We start from the raw sequence: 19,199 nt of genomic DNA, 5'->3' as shown, positions 1-19,199 counted from the left end.
CCAATTCAATAAAAGTGGAGAGCAAGAGAGAGAGCACTTTTGTTCTATTTTTTACTTGAAATTATTTCATTCAGCAGTCTGTCTTTTTTATTACCAGGACTTGACATTAGCACTCCAAGCTATATTAGCATCCATTTCAGCAGTTCAGTAATGGTATTAAAAAAACACTTAACTTCAACGGTGAATGGTTGTATGACAGTACCATAAAAAATCCACATTAAAAAAAAAAAAAAACTCATGTATTTGTCCCAGCAAATTATTTTTCACTTGTTTAACCACTTCAAAACTATGTTCTCATGATGGGTATTCACGAGGACCTTCTTGTTCTCAGAAGCAGCCAACGGAAGTACTCTCTTGATTGGGGAACTAGGGAAAGAGGAAAGGGAAGAGGAGAGGTAAAAGTGCTGTTTACCCTGTAGTTAGATTACCTTCCATTCATCAGCAGAGATGGAATTGGCAACCTCAGGGCACCCAAGGTGAAATTCTTGGATCCTCATGCATGTCTGGGATTTGATTTTGAACCCAACCCTCTCCAAACTTGGGAGCAAAGCCTAACTACCTTGGCACTGTAGTGAGCTCATAAATGACTACATTAGGTTCTAAATTTTGATTAAACATTCAGTAATTAATCAATGGTAGACATGAAGCAGTTGGCAAGGTCCAGAGCTGCAAAATGTTTAAGACATAAAACATTACGAAGTAATTAGAATATGCTCCTTCAAGAGAAGGATTGCCTTCAATAAAGAGGTAAATGATAGCATCCTGTTTATTGTGGACGTAGGCAGCCAGAGCAATATGATAAACTGCTGGAGATACACATATCAGTAATCATCCACATTATTAGTGCCATTAATCATAATTCCAAAAATATGACAGCAGCAGCCAACTTTTTGACCAATTTTGCTTCTGCCTGTTGGCCATTATGACTTAGCTAATAGACTGCAGAGCTCCTGTGCGTGGCAGTTTGCATTGAGAATGGAAGGTTAATTATATTTGAGCTGCTGATTTCCTCTCTCCTTGGAAAAGGCTTAGCACTTTGACAATCCCAGGAGCTTGCTGTTGTTAAACCAGTAAAAGTAGTTTATTGAAATTTTCTTTGTTGGTCAGGAATGAGGAGATGTTTCAAATGAGATATAAGCGCCAGGCTGGGATAGCCACTAATGTTTCTTACTCCAGAGTGATCCTTGGGCAGCAAGATGAACTCAGTGGTTTCTTTAGATCACTTTGCTCTCTCATTTCTCTTCTGCAGACAGGTAAACATCTCATTACTACACAGTGATACACCAGGAAATCCCGCAAGATTAGAGGTCTTCTCGATATATACATGTAGGACTAAGAAGCTGGGAGTGGTTAAGAATATTGGGAGAAATAAGCATGTCTTTAATATGAAATTCTGCTTCAGCTATGCTTGTGGGAATGAAAGTAAAAAGAATATCACAAAAATCACCCGAATGTTTCTAAAAATTGAAATGTTTAGTAGCATAGGTGCATTGGTGGTTGATTAACTGAAGTTTTCATGTTTCAGCTGACAGTTTTAATATCATTTAACCAAAGACATAAATTAGATTTTGCACTTCCTTTTGTTTGTGTATCTTAAGTAGTTTTGTTTTCAACATAAAATAAATTCTAGATAAGGCCGTAGCTAAATATTAATAGTCTATAAAAATATTGTCTACAAAATTTTGTCCCCTCCTCTGGGGAACTCATACATCCCTAATGTTATCTTTTTAAATGGTCATAAATTAACCATTTTAATGATAGAAACACATTTTGAATATTTAGTCTCAGGAAGCATTTCCTTTGAAAAAGATCTCAGAAAGAAATTGATGTTCCATGTTGTACATATTAGAAAAGAAAACTTAGTTTTAAAGTGACAGAAAAATTTGAATATCAAGAGAAACATGCATTCCTATTATTTTGGGAATGTGTATTCTAAACTTTGTAATTCAGGCTATAAATCACGGGATGGAAAAGATCTGAGGCTTGGTTCATCCACAGTAAATATAAAATTCACAATTCTTACCTCGGATTTATTTAAATCTTTAAAGATGCCAGCATTCATGGCTTTGATTTTTCTTGCCCAACAGTGGTAGTAAGCTGAGCACCATACGAACTGCCTGACTGAGAATATTTCCAAATGCTGTGAAAACATAATCCTATTCACTGTTACACTCAGTGTCTCACATTGCAGTGCAACAGGTACCTATTGAATAATCAGCACCCCGGAGAAGCCTTATGTGTCAGATACAACTCAAAAGTAAAACGGTTAGGGAACAAGGCTGTTGGATGTTAATACTACACTTAACCTGAGCATCCAGCATGCACATTTTCATCTACCAATCTGCTTTCCCAAATGCCATCGCAACATTAACATTTTTTATGCATTCCACAGCAATGACAAATTGTTTTCTAACTGTAGCGCCAGATTTAGTATGCGAAAGACACGTTCGCCTCTGCCAACAAACCAATAATTCTCACTAACATCTTCAGAGTTACAACATTTATAAAGTTGCAAAGTGGAGTAAACAAACCATCTGTTTGGCTTTTCCATATATGTCATGCTTTCTTATTAGCATATTACGATTCATTTAGTAAACAAATTTGGTGATTTCGTTCACGTCAAAGTTAGGTCGGAAGCTTGAAGATGATTAACATTCCTGGGACAGGCACATTAATACGTTGCTTCCTCGGCAAAGTTAAATGGCTTCTCAGGAGAATCGCCCCTTGTTGACAAGACAAGACTGTCAATTTTGTTTGCCTGCCACATTAGGGGCCATGAGGGGATGGCAGGCTCTGAGAGAGGGGAGTCATGTAGGCAGCATAATTCACTGTGAATTGAGAAAAGAAGTCTAATTCTGATAAATGGTCGACCCCAATACATCCTACCTGTTATTACAACAGACGTGCCGTATCTGTGCAGTAAATTAGCTAAACCCCTGAAGAGTTTGGTGGAAGCTTATCTTCAAGTGAATAATTTGAATATGGAGGGAACTGTCTGCGTGACCAGTATAGATGATTTGTTTTGTATTGTAAGGGATTGAAGCGACTGAATTTCATACTTTTAATTTGCAAGAATTTGCTTAGCTTTTATATCTTGCATTTAATATGTCCTTCGTTACCTTTTTTTTTTTTTTTTTTTTTTTTTTTTTTGAGTTTTGGTCACTAGAATTTTACATTGAATTTTTTCCTCAGCTGGGGATGGTTTTCAGATAATTCTGGAGAGAATTTTAAATAATAGCCTATAGAAAACTACTAGTTTTACAGAAATACATACTATCAAAAGTATCATTTAATTTGCAGGACTGTAAGCATCCTACCATTAATAAAATGGTAATATAAAAATTTTGAGGAGTTAAGGACAACTGATAGTGTTGTAGCAATCCAGACAGGAACAGAATTAGTGAGGGGCTGGGGTTTTTCTTTTTCATTTTCTGTCAATCTGGATAGCAGTTTTACATTTCTATGCAGGAATATTATTGACCCAATATCCCACAGTACACTCAGACCTGGCATCTAGATTTCCCCAGATTAGATATAAATGTATCTATCTCCATATGCATATACATACATACGCACACATACACATCATATAAATATCTGCTATGTAAATATCATTTAGATCATTCTGGATGATATAATTTTAAAAGTCTGTGTGTGTGTGTGTGTGTGTGTGTGCGTGTAGTGGCAGAGGTGAGCAAGAAAATACAGGCGAAAACTAATTCAAAATGGAGCCTCAATTCCTTTGTAATTGGAGGCATTGTAATTAATTATCAAGTATTTTGTTTCAATTCCCTAAGTTTAGAATGGCTCAAACCTAATTAAGAATTAAGAGTTAGATGTTGGACTTGTCATGTAACTGACAACTTGATTCACTACTCAATTTTGACTGCTATGTTCTGGTTTTCTCATTTGGGCATGAGACTATTTTAAAGAAAAAGTTCCTTCCCTATACCTCAAAAGTTAAAACCTGAAAACACTTTTTCTATTAAATATTTTTTATTTTAACTTTTATGGGTTAAACATTGCATTAAGTTGTACAGGACATTTGAGCAATTTTGGAAGAGGAGATCTGAGAAAAGAAAAGCCCGAGACAGGACTTACTTTCTCTCTCTAAAGGACTCTTGCATTTACTTGACTGTGTTTGATGAATTTGGTATCTTCTGTGGTTGCATGGCAAAGTTTTTTTTTTTCCTTTTTTTAACTGAGAAATAATTGACCTAAGTTTTCAATAAAGAAACTGAAAAAGACTGGTAGTCTACTTTAGTCCCGTTAGAGTACTTCCACTTAGCATTTCAAAAAATAAGTTTAGTGTTATGACCCCTCCTATGTAATATAGGCTTCATTACTTTTTACTTTTAAGGGTCTTCCAGAGGCTTTTGGTAAACTCACAGTGTGGAAGGTGTAGGAAAGAGTGCAGAGGGTCAAAGGAAGCATAGCCCGAAGTATAAGACTATTTTATGCTCTAATTATATAGCATTGCTTTGCACCATACTGAGGTATTAATACATCAGAATCACTGTCTGCTGTATTACCACTGTATTTGCTTGAATGTTCTATTACATGCCTCCAATATTGGGATCATTGTTTTGCTTTCTACGTGTATTTTGGGGAAAATCTTAAGCTTCTTAAGACTCATGCATATTATTGATTGAAAGCAAATAGATGTACTTTTAAGTATCTCTTATGTACAAAGCCTTCTACTTTACTGCAGGAGACTTGAGGTTGAATCAGATTTAGTTTGTGTTCTTGAAAGTGACCTTCTTGGGGCTAAATTTTGGACCACTCTTCTTAATAAGTACTACAGTGCTCATTAAGGACAGATCCCTATTAAAACCAGATCCTTACCCTTTCTACTTATGAAGTCATTTTCTCTCTCTGTCCCAGTCATTTGTGTGTGTGTGAGAGGAATCTACTTCTGCATACTGCTATTGCCTACCAAATCAAAGCAAGTAGAAACAGCTTTCACATACTGTTTATATTCTTGTAAAATATTAATTCTAATATAATATAGATTTGTGTTAATGATTATGTTTCCCTCTTGTCTGGAGGTAAATATTCAAAACACTTGGTTTATTTTCTAGAAAAACCATCTCTCTCTCTCTCTCTCTCTCTCTCTCTCTCTCCCTCTCTCTCCCTCTCTCTCCCTCTCTCCTTCTCCCTCTCTCCCTCTCTCCCTCTCTCCCTCTCTCCCTCTCTCCCTCTCCCCTCTCTCTCTGGAACCCTAAATTAGTTCTTTCATGGATTCTTTCTTCCACTTATTAAATACAACTGTATATTGCTTCTTCTAGTAAAGGGTCCTTCTCCTTTTCTAGCACTCTCTTGTCTTCCTCCCATTTTAGGGTCCTCGACTCCGATAGTCAGTAGGGGGATGAGTTGTTTCTGAATCTCTTCCATCCTCCCTTTCTTTTGTATCTTTAGCTTTCTGATCCAAGTAAACTTGTGAATTGCTATTCCCCCTAGGTCTTTGCATCTCCTCATGAGGACAGTGTTTTATGATAGTTAATGATTTAGATGGACTGATTCCAGAGTCCGACAACAGGTCTCTGTTAAAATCAAGTGCCGCCTTTTGTCCATTCTACGGAGGCTGGACCTAACCTCTTGAAAGGCAGTATCGGTACTCTCAGAAGAAGTTAAGTCTTTCTTCTTTACCTCCTTCTCTTGTTTTTCCTCTTACTACTCCAGGAATACGGTGAGTTTGTTAGAAAATCTCAAAGCCCACTATCATAAACCCCGAGACTTTACACAGCCCATCCTTCCCATCCCCACTTCAAGTGTTTTGCATATGGTATTTAGGAGGATTATTAAACAAAAATGAAATAGATTAAGAAATGAACATAAAAGAATCAATTCTCTTGAACTGTGGTTGCATAATGGAAATCGACTACCATGAATGAACCCGTGTACTGAAGTTATGAACAGCAGAGCTAATGCACTGCCATGAGTTCATCTTTATTATTGCATTACACCTGAATCAATTGATAAAGTACCTTTTTTTTTAAGCAAAGGATGGCACTTAATTGAATAAAAGTCAATGTAATTATATTAGCAGAGGCCAACAGTACTGCTGACAGCGGAAAAGGGACACTGTTGAACAGAGTGCCAGAGCTGGTCTACACATTTCTGCACATCGTTTGGTTGACAGATATTGAGGGCTGGTACATCATCTAATTAGATTACAGATTTCTATTGCTGTAAGTGAGAAATGAAGAGAAACATCTCTTCCTGGTAACATATCGGTGAAGATGTGTGATTCACAAGTCATTTTAGGAAAGATGTGTCCATCTGGGTGATCAGTGTGTCCTTTTGTCAATGTTAATTTATTCTTCCATATTCAGTGTGTCTTGCTATGACTGCTGTGTATCTGGCTGCTGTTTTCTCAGCAGTGAATCTAGGAAGTGGTAACTGCAGATGTGTGAGAAGCAACACAGAGTTCTAGATTACAGTCACCATAAAATGTGTTTGTAGAATTAGGAAAGCAGGAGGGTGTTAAAAATAATAAAAAGAGAAGGGTGGGGTTTCGTGAACGGCCTATGGTTGGCAGATTGTTTTATCAACAGTAATAGTACAGTGTAACTGCATTTCCACATTCTTGTAGTAACTCAGTTGGTGTCATACCCACATGTCAGGGTAAAGATTTCGCAGGAGGTATTTCTTGCACTCTGCTTAGCAACCTGCACTTGATATTATATGCCATCTGACACCACAGAAATGGGGAGTGACTGTGTCAGACCAGGGACTGTGGGGACAACTTCTGTTTATCATTCACATGTCCGTACACTGCATGCATCTGTGTAGAACTCATTTATGGATGATGCTGATGCTGTGAATTTGGTTTATCTTAATTTGATTAATGATTTTTGGATTATGCAGCTGATCTGAAAATCATCAAGACAGCATCTGAGATGATCGCTTATGACAGAAAATGATTTTGTGATCAGAACAATTTAAATCCCTATTTTATTGTTTAAGTTTTTTTAAACCAGATGTCTAGAATGTGAATTTGTTTTCTCTCTCTCTCTCTCTCTCTCTCTCTCTTTCTCTCTTTTTCTCTCTCTGTCTCTCATTCTTGCCTTCTTTTGTGATCGATTTAGCAAAAGATTAGAAAGCTGATCTTATTATCACAAGGTAAGCTCAGCCTTCCTAAGTGCAGTGTGGAGAGGGCTGTGCCCCTCTTCCCCATAAAACCTAGAGCACTATATATATTGTCTTGTGTGGAAAGGTGGAAGTCTTTCTCACCTTTCTTGTCTCTGAGGCACATACCTCTCAACCACCTCTAAAAAATATTAGCCATGCTTGTCACCAAATAGAGTGACTCAATTTGGTCTTCGGTATTTTTTATTTATAATCGGGAGGTTTGTTGAACTTTATACTGGCCATTCTATGTTATTTCTATTATCACAATGACTTCTCCAAGATGTAGAGCTTCTGCCATTATTGAGAAGCTTGATGTATCTGTATATATTTACTGGTTTATTTTTTGGAAGGGTAGCCATCAATTTAGGTACTTGTCAAACATGTGGGCCTTTGCAGGTGGAGAGAGGTATATGCCCAAGGGCACTTTAAAAATAAATGGGGGATGTAAATACTAAAGTAATGATTTCAGATAGATAACAACATATCAGGTTTTGTAAAGCATGACATCCCTGTGGATGCTCTGGGACAAATCCTGTCTTTTTTTTACACAAGCAAAGCACTCAGTGAGTAGAGTAAAAGTTTTGCTTGTCTAAGAAGTACGGTTCCAATTGTTAAAATACAGGGACTATATGTTATTATTGTGCTTGATTTTTTTTTTTTTGTATTTATTGTGTGGGGGTTTTTTTCTTTTTGTCCCTTTGAGTTTTTCTCTGTTGTTTAGTGTGATTTTTCTTTTTAAAGAGTGGGTGGGCTTTATTTTTAAAAAAAAAAAAAAAAACACAATATCTGTTTTTCAGCTTTTGTTTTAAAGAATTAAATTTGAAAAGTTGATTGCTTAATGAAAACATTTTCAACTCTAAAATGTGGCAACTTCTGAAAATAAATGGATTTTACTATTAGATTTAGCTGAGATCCCGATCATTCCAAGAAAAGGGATTTATGTTAAAGGGTCTATAACCCTACTCTAAATTGCGAATTTATTAAGCTAATTTTTTCTTACCTAAAACTTGAAGTGTAGGAAGATGACAGGCAAGATTTCATTATTATTATTATTATTATTATTTTTTGAAATTAATCATATATTATCTGGACTGTTTACTTCAAAAGAAATCCTTCTATACATCTAAATAGTGTTTGCTGTAGAAAAAAAATTCTGTTTGTTTTTAGGTAAATTGAAATTATTCACTTTAGACAAGCAGAAAGTTCCCCTTCTTTTTATCCTACTTAATATATATTCTAAAATCTCTGCTATGAGATTCTCTGCAGCTGGTGCTGCCACATAGTAAAACCAACAACAATCATTGAGAAAAAGGTACATGGGTTTGCATTCATCCTACCATTGAAGAATTTTAGTCTCTTATAAAAATTATGTTAATGAAAAGCTCCCCTTATTGCACTTCCCACCACCACTTACTCCCAAATCCTGAAGACTAGAGAAATGTTTGCTTTTATAATGGTGCAATTAGCAGTGAATGTGCTTATTTGATGCCTCCTAAAAGCCGAATCCATTTTAAAATGCTCTCCTTTTTCTCACCCCTCCCTCCTCCCTCTACACCTGCCCTCCCCCCTTCCCTCTTGTTTTCCTAGACACAGTGCCAACATAAATCTGCATCGTAAACTGTTGACCAAAGAACTCGATGACATGGGCCTGGACTCATCACAGCCCTCCCTTAGCAAGGACCTCCGGGATGAATTTTTGATGAAGATCTATGGAGCCCAGCACCCCTTGGGGCTCGACATCCGGGAAGATGCCTCCTCTCCCGCAGGGACGGAAGACTCCCACCTGAACGGGTATGGGAGAGGCATGGCAGAAGACTACATGGTCCTTGACCTGAGCACCACCTCCAGCCTCCAGTCCAGCAGCAGCATCCATTCCTCCAGAGAATCCGACGCAGGCAGTGACGAAGGGATTCTTCTTGACGACATTGACGGCGCGAGTGACAGTGGGGAGTCGGCACACAAGGCTGAGGCCCCTGCCCTTCCCGGCAGCCTAGGGGCTGAAGTTTCGGGATCTCTGATGTTCAGCAGCTTGTCCGGAAGCAATGGTGGGATTATGTGCAACATTTGCCACAAAATGTACAGCAACAAGGGGACCCTGAGAGTGCACTACAAAACTGTGCATTTGCGAGAAATGCACAAGTGCAAAGTCCCCGGTTGCAATATGATGTTTTCCTCTGTGCGAAGCCGAAATCGGCACAGTCAGAACCCTAATCTCCACAAAAACATTCCCTTCACTTCAGTAGATTAGTCTCAGAATGGACACTACAAATGCCAGCTCTCACCAGATGGCCTACATATTTGAACTGCCATAGACAGTGTGTACTTTGTGTGTATGTGTGTGTGTGGGTATACACATGTATGCCTCTGTGTATACCCACACACACACATACATCTTTTCTTTAGATATAACAAGATAAACACTAGGTGCTTTTGAAATTTCTTTTCCTTTATAGTTTTGGAAAAGGGGTGGGATTTTTTCATTTGGGGTGAAAACAAAGTACCCTTTAAACACACATACACACACACATAAAGCGTCAAAGTAGCCCAAATTTTGACAGTATAATAATTCTTGGTCCTCTCCAAAGAGACAGTTTGTTGTACCCATGACTGTTGCCTGCAAAAAAAATAAAAGGGAAAAAAAAGAAAAAAGGAACTTCTTAATAGTTGTCTTTTGTGAACTTTTAAGGTTTTGAGAGAATCTTCAACTAAAGCATGGCAGATTCACTTGTAAATATTTAGCCTTGAGAGGCCAATGATGTAAAACAATTGTATTGATGTTGTTTAACTCTTTTGTTTAATTTTTACAGTTACATTCAGCTGTTAGATACGCAGAAAAAAAAAATAGTTTGCTGGCTAGCTCTATTCATTTATGTTAGCATTAATGCACATTTTTTTTTTTTTAAACCGACATGGTCTTGTTTTTACTACCTGCTAGATATAGAGATAAAGAGGTGCTGGCATGCTTTACAGCACAGATCTGATTTTTTAAAATGTCCTGTACTAGTACATAAATCCAGTCATGCACTTTTTTCATACACTACAAGGGGATGTGTAATATCCATGCTTTTTTATCCTTAAACTATTGCCATACTTCAAGTAAGTGTCTTTTTAAAAAAAATTCACTTGTATAAAAATGGTCTGGTCAGTATAGGGCACAAATGCCAAACAAAAGTATTAGTGTTAACACAAAACTGCCAACTTTGCACAAGTTTCCAGAAAAGAAAATACAATTAGTCACTCAACATAACCACAGGCCAATTTGTCGGCCACCAGAAAACCGCTTTAAAAAAAACACTTGGTGATTCTTTCAAGTGCCGAATGTTATTAGAATCAACATTGCATCCTTCTTGCTTATATGTTAAGTTACATAAAAGGAAAACAAAATTATGTGGTGTGAAACAGCCAAGGCATTTATTCTTTAGAGGCAGGATAATATTTCAGGATACAAAAGTCCAAATTACTCACTATGGAACAAAGCTGAATACAGTAAAGGACCTTACCCTTATCCTTTAAAAAGAAAGAAAACGTCTGAACTGGGCTAGTCTGTTGTATGACTGCCTAATTTGTTGCAAGTTTTTCAGTAGTCTATGATTCAGGCCTGTTTGATAGACAAGATCAAAAGACATTTTATTTGGAAGCTTTGAAAACATGTGCTGAACTTGAATTGAGCAACACTTCTTTCTGAAAAGCCAGAGAAGGGGAGTTTTAAAACAGGATCTCTCACTGTTTAGTGTTTTGCGTTTCCCCACACGATTTGTCAGAGAGAAATGAAAGCAAGCCTAAAACCAAGCAATTGAGAGTGAGAAAGAGGGGGGAGATGATTCTCCAAACCTTTTTGTTTTGTTTTGTTTTGTTTTGTTTCCGATGTTTACACATGTTGCCTGAGCTGGTTAACCACATCGGCAGCCTCAGCTACCACAACATACTGACGAAATGATGATATTTACTCAAGTTCAGTCTGCAGCCAAAACCATGAGGGTATGCATTGCAGACTGTGTTTTGTTTTGTTGTCTTTTTTTTTTTAAGTGAGTGGGGGGAATATTTTGTCAAATAGTACACAATAATTTCAAGAGAATGCATTTCTTTTCTGCATTTAATGGCCTCAGACATTTCTCATCAATCTAAAGTTAGAAATACCCCCTTTGTTTTAACTCTTCATGTCATTTCCATTTTTCATGTTTTGTAATTATTTTTTCTATGTTCACATCAGCATTCACTTCCGTTAAATTTGCCAAAGGAAACTGTTAATATGTTTCTGTTGTTATTATTATTCCTATAAGATTTATTGTACCTCACAGTATTTATTGTTTCCAAAAGTAAGCATCACTAGTTGAGGATTCAGTATTTTTATTTGTGAAAATTTCAGAAACAATGGATTCTTAAAGATAAGCTAGATGTGTCTGGGAGCTTTATCTTTTCATCTCCTTCAGAGGATACTATGGGGTTCATTTAATTCTTCATTTGTTCTACAGTGAGGAAAGACCAAAAGTACTTTCAGTACAAAAGAAACTTTATTAAACACTATGTCTCTTAAATGACAAATGTTTACGGTAAAAAGCTGAGGAATTAGTAATAACCATTTTTGTTTTATTGTACCTTTGAATTCCCCAAAGTCTTAATTGCTTTATTTTGGTGTTGTGTTAAATTGAATAGACAGAGATGTTTTCCTTTGTTTTATACCATATAAGACTCTGTACAGTTTGTTTGTAAGAGATTGAACTAGAATAATGAAAGTTTGTTTGCAAACATTTTGGTCCTCTTAGCGTTCTCTGTGTTGTGCTGTTGCCCCATTACCAAATAATTCAACTCAAAAAGGGTGGAAAAAATATTTTTAGCATCCCGACAAAAGATGGATACACTAGCTTTTGGGATGTGCATAGACAGATTACACCCATTTTAGATTATAAACATTTGTCAAATATTATGAAAATAATATTTTTATTTCAGTGATTTTTTTAGAAGTTACACTCTTGGTTGAGATATTTGAACTCCTCTTGTACAGAATCAAAGTTTCGTCTATTTAATGTCAACTGAAAGGTTACATAGCCCTATTGGCTGAAGTCATAGCTGTCAGCAGGTCACGTCAGCAAATGAACCAGGCATAGAACTAATGCTTGCTACTTGCCACAAACCAGGCTAATGTGGCTAGCCAGTTAGAACAAGTTCCGAAGCAGCAGGATTCTCAAAGCAGAATTTCCTTGCCCGAAAACATGAATGTGTTCGCCTGCATTCTGTCAGAGAAATGGGCACGAATTCTGGACAACCTGCCCTTTTTAAGTATCTCACCTCTTTACTACTACTCTTGTGCCTCAAATGCCCAAATGTGATGGTGGCCTTTAAATGAGTGAATAACATTTTCCAATAAAAAGCGTATTTGCTTAAAAGGGACAGGGAGAGTGGCTAGAAGTGGTGCATAACAGGTAAAATCATGAAATGTACAATGCTTTTAGTCCCAAGTTGTTGGTTGTTCTTGGGTGTGCACCTGAGTGGTATTTTCACTTAACTACAAACTTAAGATGGTGATCCCACAGCTTATTTGCAAACAGGAAGAATGAAGAGATCAGCATTTTAATCATTGAGCCCTTCATCTTTACCCATTCCTGCTCATTTATTTGTTCACAGGAGATTCCTATTGTGAAACAGTTTCTCTAGCTTCATCCATTCTACGCTGGCTGAAAATTAATAAGGATCTGGTTTTCACCTAGGCTGCTTTTCCCCATTCGATTGATTTTAACCAGAGTTTTGTCACAGGTACAAAATTAGGCAGTATTATTAACGTGCATGTTCACTAGCTGATGTTGAAAGTTACTGTTTTGATCATTTTAAACTATGTTTTCTTTAAAATATCATAAAGGTTTAGTCTGCTTTAGGGAATATCCGCATGCTGTGGAGAACAGCAAAGAGCAGGAGAAAAGATAGGTAATAAGTAATTCGGTTTTAGAAATGTGATAAAAAGCTTGACACCCTTTGTTCTGCTATTAATTGTTTTGAAATAATTTATCCCAGTGTAATGCATTTCAAATCTTAGTCCAGCTGCCTAGTTCACCCTGATGCCTTTTAAAGGTTTAGAGGTGTAAATATTTTCCTTCTCAACATGACAAACATATTTTTTGAACGTTTTTTAGCACAATGGTGCCACTGTTTTTGTAGTGAGATTCCTTTGGTCTTGAATTTCCAGGCCCTTCCAGTAAGAGGAGAAAGGCACTTAACTGGTTAACAGCCCAATTAGTGTATTCATTGCTCTTTTTCAAAAGCTTTGATTAGATCAAGAATGGGCTGTTCCAGAGGCATTCTCCTCATTTTACTCAGGAGAAACCATGCATTAGGTTCCCACCAAATAAAATAAATATGACCTTTTGTTCCTCGTCCTCTGCACACACCCCAGATGTGGGCCAAGCAAATGAGAGTGGGGGCCCTTGGCAATTCGAACATAAAGAAGCTGGTAACCAGGTGGAGACAGACATGCTGCTAACTGCTAATGGTTGACCTGAGCAGTCCCGATTTGTACTTGGTCTGTTGGTGTTGTGTTAGCTTGACTAACAGAGTAAATAAAATTCAACTGTAATAGAACATGCTGCATTGCAATTAAACACTATGCAGAAGAAACTTAATTCTTCCTATCAACACACCCCTTTGCTAACAACTTTCTAAAAATTATGTTTAATGACCTTTATTTTTTTTAAAGCACTTCTGTTCCCCCAAATTTGGAATAGTTACCCTAAAGGATTCTGTTTTTCCCCCTCATTCCCTTTTTTTTTTTTTTAATGGGAGAGGGTCTCAATGAGCAAGGACGGCAATAAAAGGCGGGTGCCAAAAAGATGGGAAGGAATCAGCTTTTGCAAAAGCCGGAGAGATGAGTAAGGGATACTAAGTAGAGGATTGGTACCTGCCCCGTTTGGGGGTAGGTAGAAAAAATGGTTAATGCACTGGAAGTGTTCATTGAAGAGAAAAGTCTGGTACAATTCTGCTTAGCAGTGGTTGAGAGCATGTAGACATGGTGCCCCATGGTTCTCCCCATGACCAGGTACGCCACCGAACCCTAGTCTGAGGAAGGGGGAGGAAGGCAGGGACAGCTGCATGGAACAGCTCAAGTTCCATAGGGTCAGGAGAGCCAAGAAGGAGGTAGTTGTGCATTTTTTTTTTTCTTCTTTTGGACTGGGAAATGATGCTAGAGTCCCTTAGGGAAGCAAAAGATGCGATGAGTCACCTAAGTTATTGCAAAGGACAGTGGTCAAACTGAGCTCTAATCATGGGGAGTGGTAGCCAGGATGGATCTGTTCTGTTTCTGTCATTATCTTTGCTTGTCCCCATAGCCATGAGTGTAATGCTTCTTGGCTATAGTTCTCTTAATCAAAACGTGAGCTCATTTACCTTCCTATGAAGCATCAAAAGTAACTTCTCCATTTTCCTATTTTCCCTCAAAGCTAAACCATGTGCGGTAGCCTTGCTCATATTAGAATTACAGCCCCATCTTATCTGTCCCAGACTCATTTCTATATTTCTGATAGTTGGAGAGTTTCTCACCCTAAGTGGTAATGTTCAATTAGTATTATGTAAATCAAAGTGTAAAACTGGCCAGTGAGTTAGTTGATCCTCACTCTTGCCCAGACCCCGGTCCATTCTTGTGTCCTGTCATCCCCATTCTTCTCACATCTTGCACAAAATGATGTTTATGGTCATTCAGCAATAGCTGGACGTCAACACTGTCTTTTTGGCATTTGTCGGAAAATCCAAATGCCTAGTTACGGGGTTACAAAAAATCTAAGGATTTTTACAAATACACTGAATTGGATCAGCATTATTGTTCATTATAATCCTGTATATATTTTTGAAGCGACGTGCTATAATTGTCATAAAACTATTCTAAAGTGTTGTAAATTTATTTGACCTTTACTGCAAAAAAAAAAATTTTTTTATATAGAATATCAAGGCAAGGTTCAGTTTGTTACAAATAGTGGACCATTACAAAAGAGGAAAGGAAAAGCCTGGGCCGAGCAGTGAGAAGCTTCAGTTCAATTTCACCTCATATCTTTCTAATAACTTACTTGTCACTTTATTCCCTTCCAGTAATGTGAATGCTGCTGACAAGACTGTCACACTAACAGCAGACAACACCCTCTTTGATTCAGCCCCAGCTCTCTTGGCTACTTATTGCTCTGGCCCTGAAGGGACACAAACTAATAGTGTGCTTTCCAGTTCAGCACTTGGCCATCAAATATAAAAGGATGCGTAATTGCCTGTTTATCCCTTGTGAAGGGGAAATTGAGTACAAGGGCTAGGCTTTCCCCCCGAGCTCCCTGATGTACACACATGCACAATCAGCCTCCCTCCCTCCCCTCCTACTTCTTCCCTCTCTCTCTCTCTCTCTCCATCCCACCCCCCACACACTCACACACACACTACACAAGCTTATACACACACCTACTAAACTGCATCTTTGGTAACCCCAGGGCTGCCTCTAGACGCCCTCTCTAGCTATTAAGTGGACAGTAACAAGATGACTTCTTAAAGGGTCAGTAGGGAGATGCTGGTTGTGACAGAATTCTTTGTCTTTGGAACTTAAGTATTGCAATAGCATGTCCATCCATTTTGGGAATACTGGGCGTGGCCCTATAATTAGTACAAATTTCCCCTCAAGTCATTGGCATAAGCAGGATTAGATTGTCCCATATTCTGTAAGGAAAGCATTAAAATATTTTTCCTCCCCTTCGAAAAGTTTACATGTTGAAGATAAATTAGTGCATGATGGTAAAAAAAATAAATGTTTATTTTTTGGCATTCAACCATTGGTCTAAATGTATACATGTATCTCTCAGTGACAACCTTCAAATCCATAGTGTAAAATGACAGAGTAACTTTCATTTTGTTAAATTGGACTGACAATCTAAAAAAAAAAAAAGGCACAGGGATTTTGACTTTAATCACTGAAACAGGGACTACACTATATGTAAAATTCCCCACTTTGGGAGAATTTTTATGAGTGCAAGTACAGTGAGCTTTACAAAATCAAGGGGCTAAAAGGTACCAAGGAAGAACTTGTGAAAATGTTATATTCCAAAATACCTTGAGCCTAAATAACCTGGAGGTATTGGCTGCTATTTTTGTATATTGAACTACTTAAATGATGGTTGAAAGTGGCTAGTTAGTGATAAGGGAAGGACAGGATCTTTGTGAATCTTCCATATGGAACTTGGGGACTGTGCTTCCTTCCAACTCTGGCAGCAGGTGTGACAGAAGCTGCTGACCCCTACTACAACAGTCACATTTCAAATATACCTGTCAACCAAATAAGACACACGCAGGTGTCATCTTTGGTGTGAACGTGTGGGAAGAGGGAAAAGCAGCAGTTTGAAGATAGACAGCTTAATAGGTCTAATCTGACAAACCTGTGCTAAATAATTTCATTAACCAGTCAGCACTGGGAAGAAAAGCACTTTGAACAAAGATTCTTGGGGTCAGAGGAAAAGCAGTTGACTTGATGTTTTTACGTTCTTCCAGTTTGTATATATTAAAATCATTTCTCAAACATCCTATTAGAATCTTTAATTAAAAACTCAGTTGCCAAAATTGCACAGATTCTGCTATATTATATTAGCATTTTCCCTTGTGAATAACAGGGGTGCTTAAGGACATTTCTAATTTTTTTAATGCTTTTTTTAGCTTCATTTTTTTAAAAGAGTCTTTGAAGAGAAGGAAGAGCAGAAAAGGGTATTTTAACAAAAACAGAGAGAAGTAGATAGTATAAAAATATATTTCTTGAAGAGAAAGTATCTAAGTGCTATACCAAGGCTTTATAAGGCTTCCTGTTGCCAAACACGCTGTTGAAATAGTGCACAACTAAGATGGCAAATCAATCCATTATTAACCGGCTCTGCCCACTTCTCTTATGGAATGCAAGGATTGAGAGGTGCCTCTGGGGAGACCCTGGAGGAATGAGAGAGTTCCACTCATCTGGTCCTAGAAATGTTTTCCAAAAGAGGGGAGGAAACCCCAGGCCTCTTGGTAGTCCCCCTGCAAGAAAACTGACTCAGCACTGTTTCTGTGGGAGCCTTGCTGCCCACCTTTTCCATGCTAGGGGACAAAGCATCTCCCGCCCACCCGTGAACCAGTGCTGTAGCCGCAAGAAGCATTGATCCATAAGGTATGATGCTCTTGAACTTCCAGACAATGTGCTGAGTTAATAGGTTCACTTAAGATGTATAAACCAAGGTTTTTTTTTTTTTTCATCTCGTACTCAATTTGGAGCGTTTTTGCATGTCTTTGTACAGAGTAATTCATTCCTCTCATTGCCTATCTTATTCTCCCCTGGCTTCTCCATCATATGTTCGCTCTCGCCCTTTGCTCTTCTTGTGATCTTACCCACCCCCTCAAAAAAATCTTTTTTGAAGCAAGAAGGTAGAACACTCCTTCATCCTGATTTTGATCATTTTGGAAACATTTGTGTGTTCTACCCTGTCCAGGGTTTACATAACGTGAATTAAGTGAATGAGATGTCCTAGTATTATATATTAACCTGATATGACTATCGAAGATTTATAATATATGGTGCACTTGCTTTCCTGTGCAAACTTTGGTTCGGCTGCCCTGCGGAGAAATCTTACCATTTTCCTACCAGTGCCAGTATGAAAAGTGCAGGAGAGAGAACTGTGGGTACATGGAGGTCAGAGGAGAAGGAAGGTGGAGAAACCAGGAGTGGACTTTGGTCTGAGGCCACCTGGGCCTTTCCTCAAAGGTGGATGTGAGCTGGGGCTTTGGGGGAAAAAGCTCTCTGTTCTCTGCTGCTGCTCATAGACAAGTCCTTAGAACTGCAAGGTCCCTCACGTAGCTGGGAGAACGCACCTTTCTCCTCCACCCCAGACCCACTGGCGTGTCTCAATAACAAAAGCTTTATGCAACCTGCATATTTTATCACAAAAGTGGCCACAGGGAATCAAAATATCTTAAGGTAAAGGAATTTTCGCCAAGATACGTCCTCTCCCTCCCCCAGAGTCTGGGGGTTTCTGCTTTTGTGTTTGTGTTGATCTCATCTGCATCAAACCAGTCTCTTCTGCTAAGCCTGTGCAGAACCAAAGTCTGTACTACAAAAGGTAGCTGCACCGAGGGATGGGGACAGCTTGCATTACCCTTATCTCATAATCGTGATGTTGGTAGCTTCATAAATACTGTATGTACCTTGAACAAGGTTTTTTGTTTTCGTTTTGTTTTGCTTTTGGTTTGTTTTTATTAGTAGTTCTAAGGGAATTAAAATTTTATTTGCTATTTCCTTCGTTGTAATTTCTGTACTATAAACTGTCCTACAGTATGTCTTTTGCATAAAATGCATAAGGGTTTGGGGTTGTAAATGGAATTTTATTCATATTTTGTCCAAATACCTCTTGTAATTTGTATCAAAATTCTTGTACAATTTTTATATTAAAGATTTATCAGTCACTGATCTCTTCTTATCTTCTTGATTTGAAGAAACCTCAATGAACTCCAACAGACCTTTCCAAAATACACCCAGTGACACATCAGCTCCCATCATAATTCACCCTATTTAAGTATACTTGCTAAATAACTCAAAGTCAATCCCCTATTTGGGCTGAATCTTGGTTTATTTAATACACTTCTTAGGAAGATCAAACGTCTTTTGCTCAGATGACAAAGCTGAGTCAGAGCTACAGAGATCCCAGCCAGTCCCAATGGAGACCGGCAAACACTGACCTGAGTCTCTCCTCACCAAAGCTACCCCTGTGGGGATTTATTTTGTGTCTCTCTGGAGTTGCTTTCTCCCAAAGCCTTTGCTCCTTTAAAGCAAGGAAGACCAAAGGAAGAACTTAGGAATCTTTGCACCTCAGCTTTCTGTAAATAGATTTTCTTTCCTCCCCCACCCTGGGAAATTTGTGGACAGCAGCCAACAGGATGATGACTATATATATTTTTTTCAGACTAAATGCTGTGTTTCAGTTTATATTCTCTTGGCAGTGGTTTTCTGCAGATTGTGCGTTTTATAATCTAGAAATAAAACTAGCAGGTGGAAAGATGTCATAATCGGCGACGTCTCCTCCTCCTGTCATACTGCTTGA

At 38.0% G+C, this 19,199-nt stretch overlaps 1 protein-coding gene across 36 annotated transcripts in view; it reads left to right on the top strand.

The window, feature by feature from the left end:
* The window catches only part of BNC2 (basonuclin 2), a 396,217-nt gene extending 377,649 nt beyond the window's left edge, over positions 1-18,568 (top strand). For 26 of the 36 annotated variants that reach the window (XM_036238863.1, XM_036238861.1, XM_036238852.1 and 23 more), the window contains one exon: positions 8,722-18,568. In XM_036238863.1, the coding sequence (XP_036094756.1) occupies positions 8,722-9,382 (661 nt within the window). In that variant the 3' untranslated portion in view covers positions 9,383-18,568. Of the gene's footprint in view, positions 1-7,091; positions 7,126-8,721 lie in introns of all 36 variants that reach the window. The other 10 variants (XM_036238880.1, XM_036238872.1, XM_036238870.1 and 7 more) reach the window with 7 other exon arrangements.
* Positions 18,569-19,199: the final 631 nt, after the last annotated feature.

This window comes from Rousettus aegyptiacus, unplaced genomic scaffold (assembly GCF_014176215.1).
Source record: "Rousettus aegyptiacus isolate mRouAeg1 unplaced genomic scaffold, mRouAeg1.p scaffold_m13_p_3, whole genome shotgun sequence".
In the NCBI taxonomy this organism is placed as follows: Eukaryota; Metazoa; Chordata; class Mammalia; order Chiroptera; family Pteropodidae; genus Rousettus; species Rousettus aegyptiacus.
The sequence above is the reverse complement of the archived record's forward strand: the minus strand, read 5'-3'. Positions and strand labels throughout refer to the sequence as shown.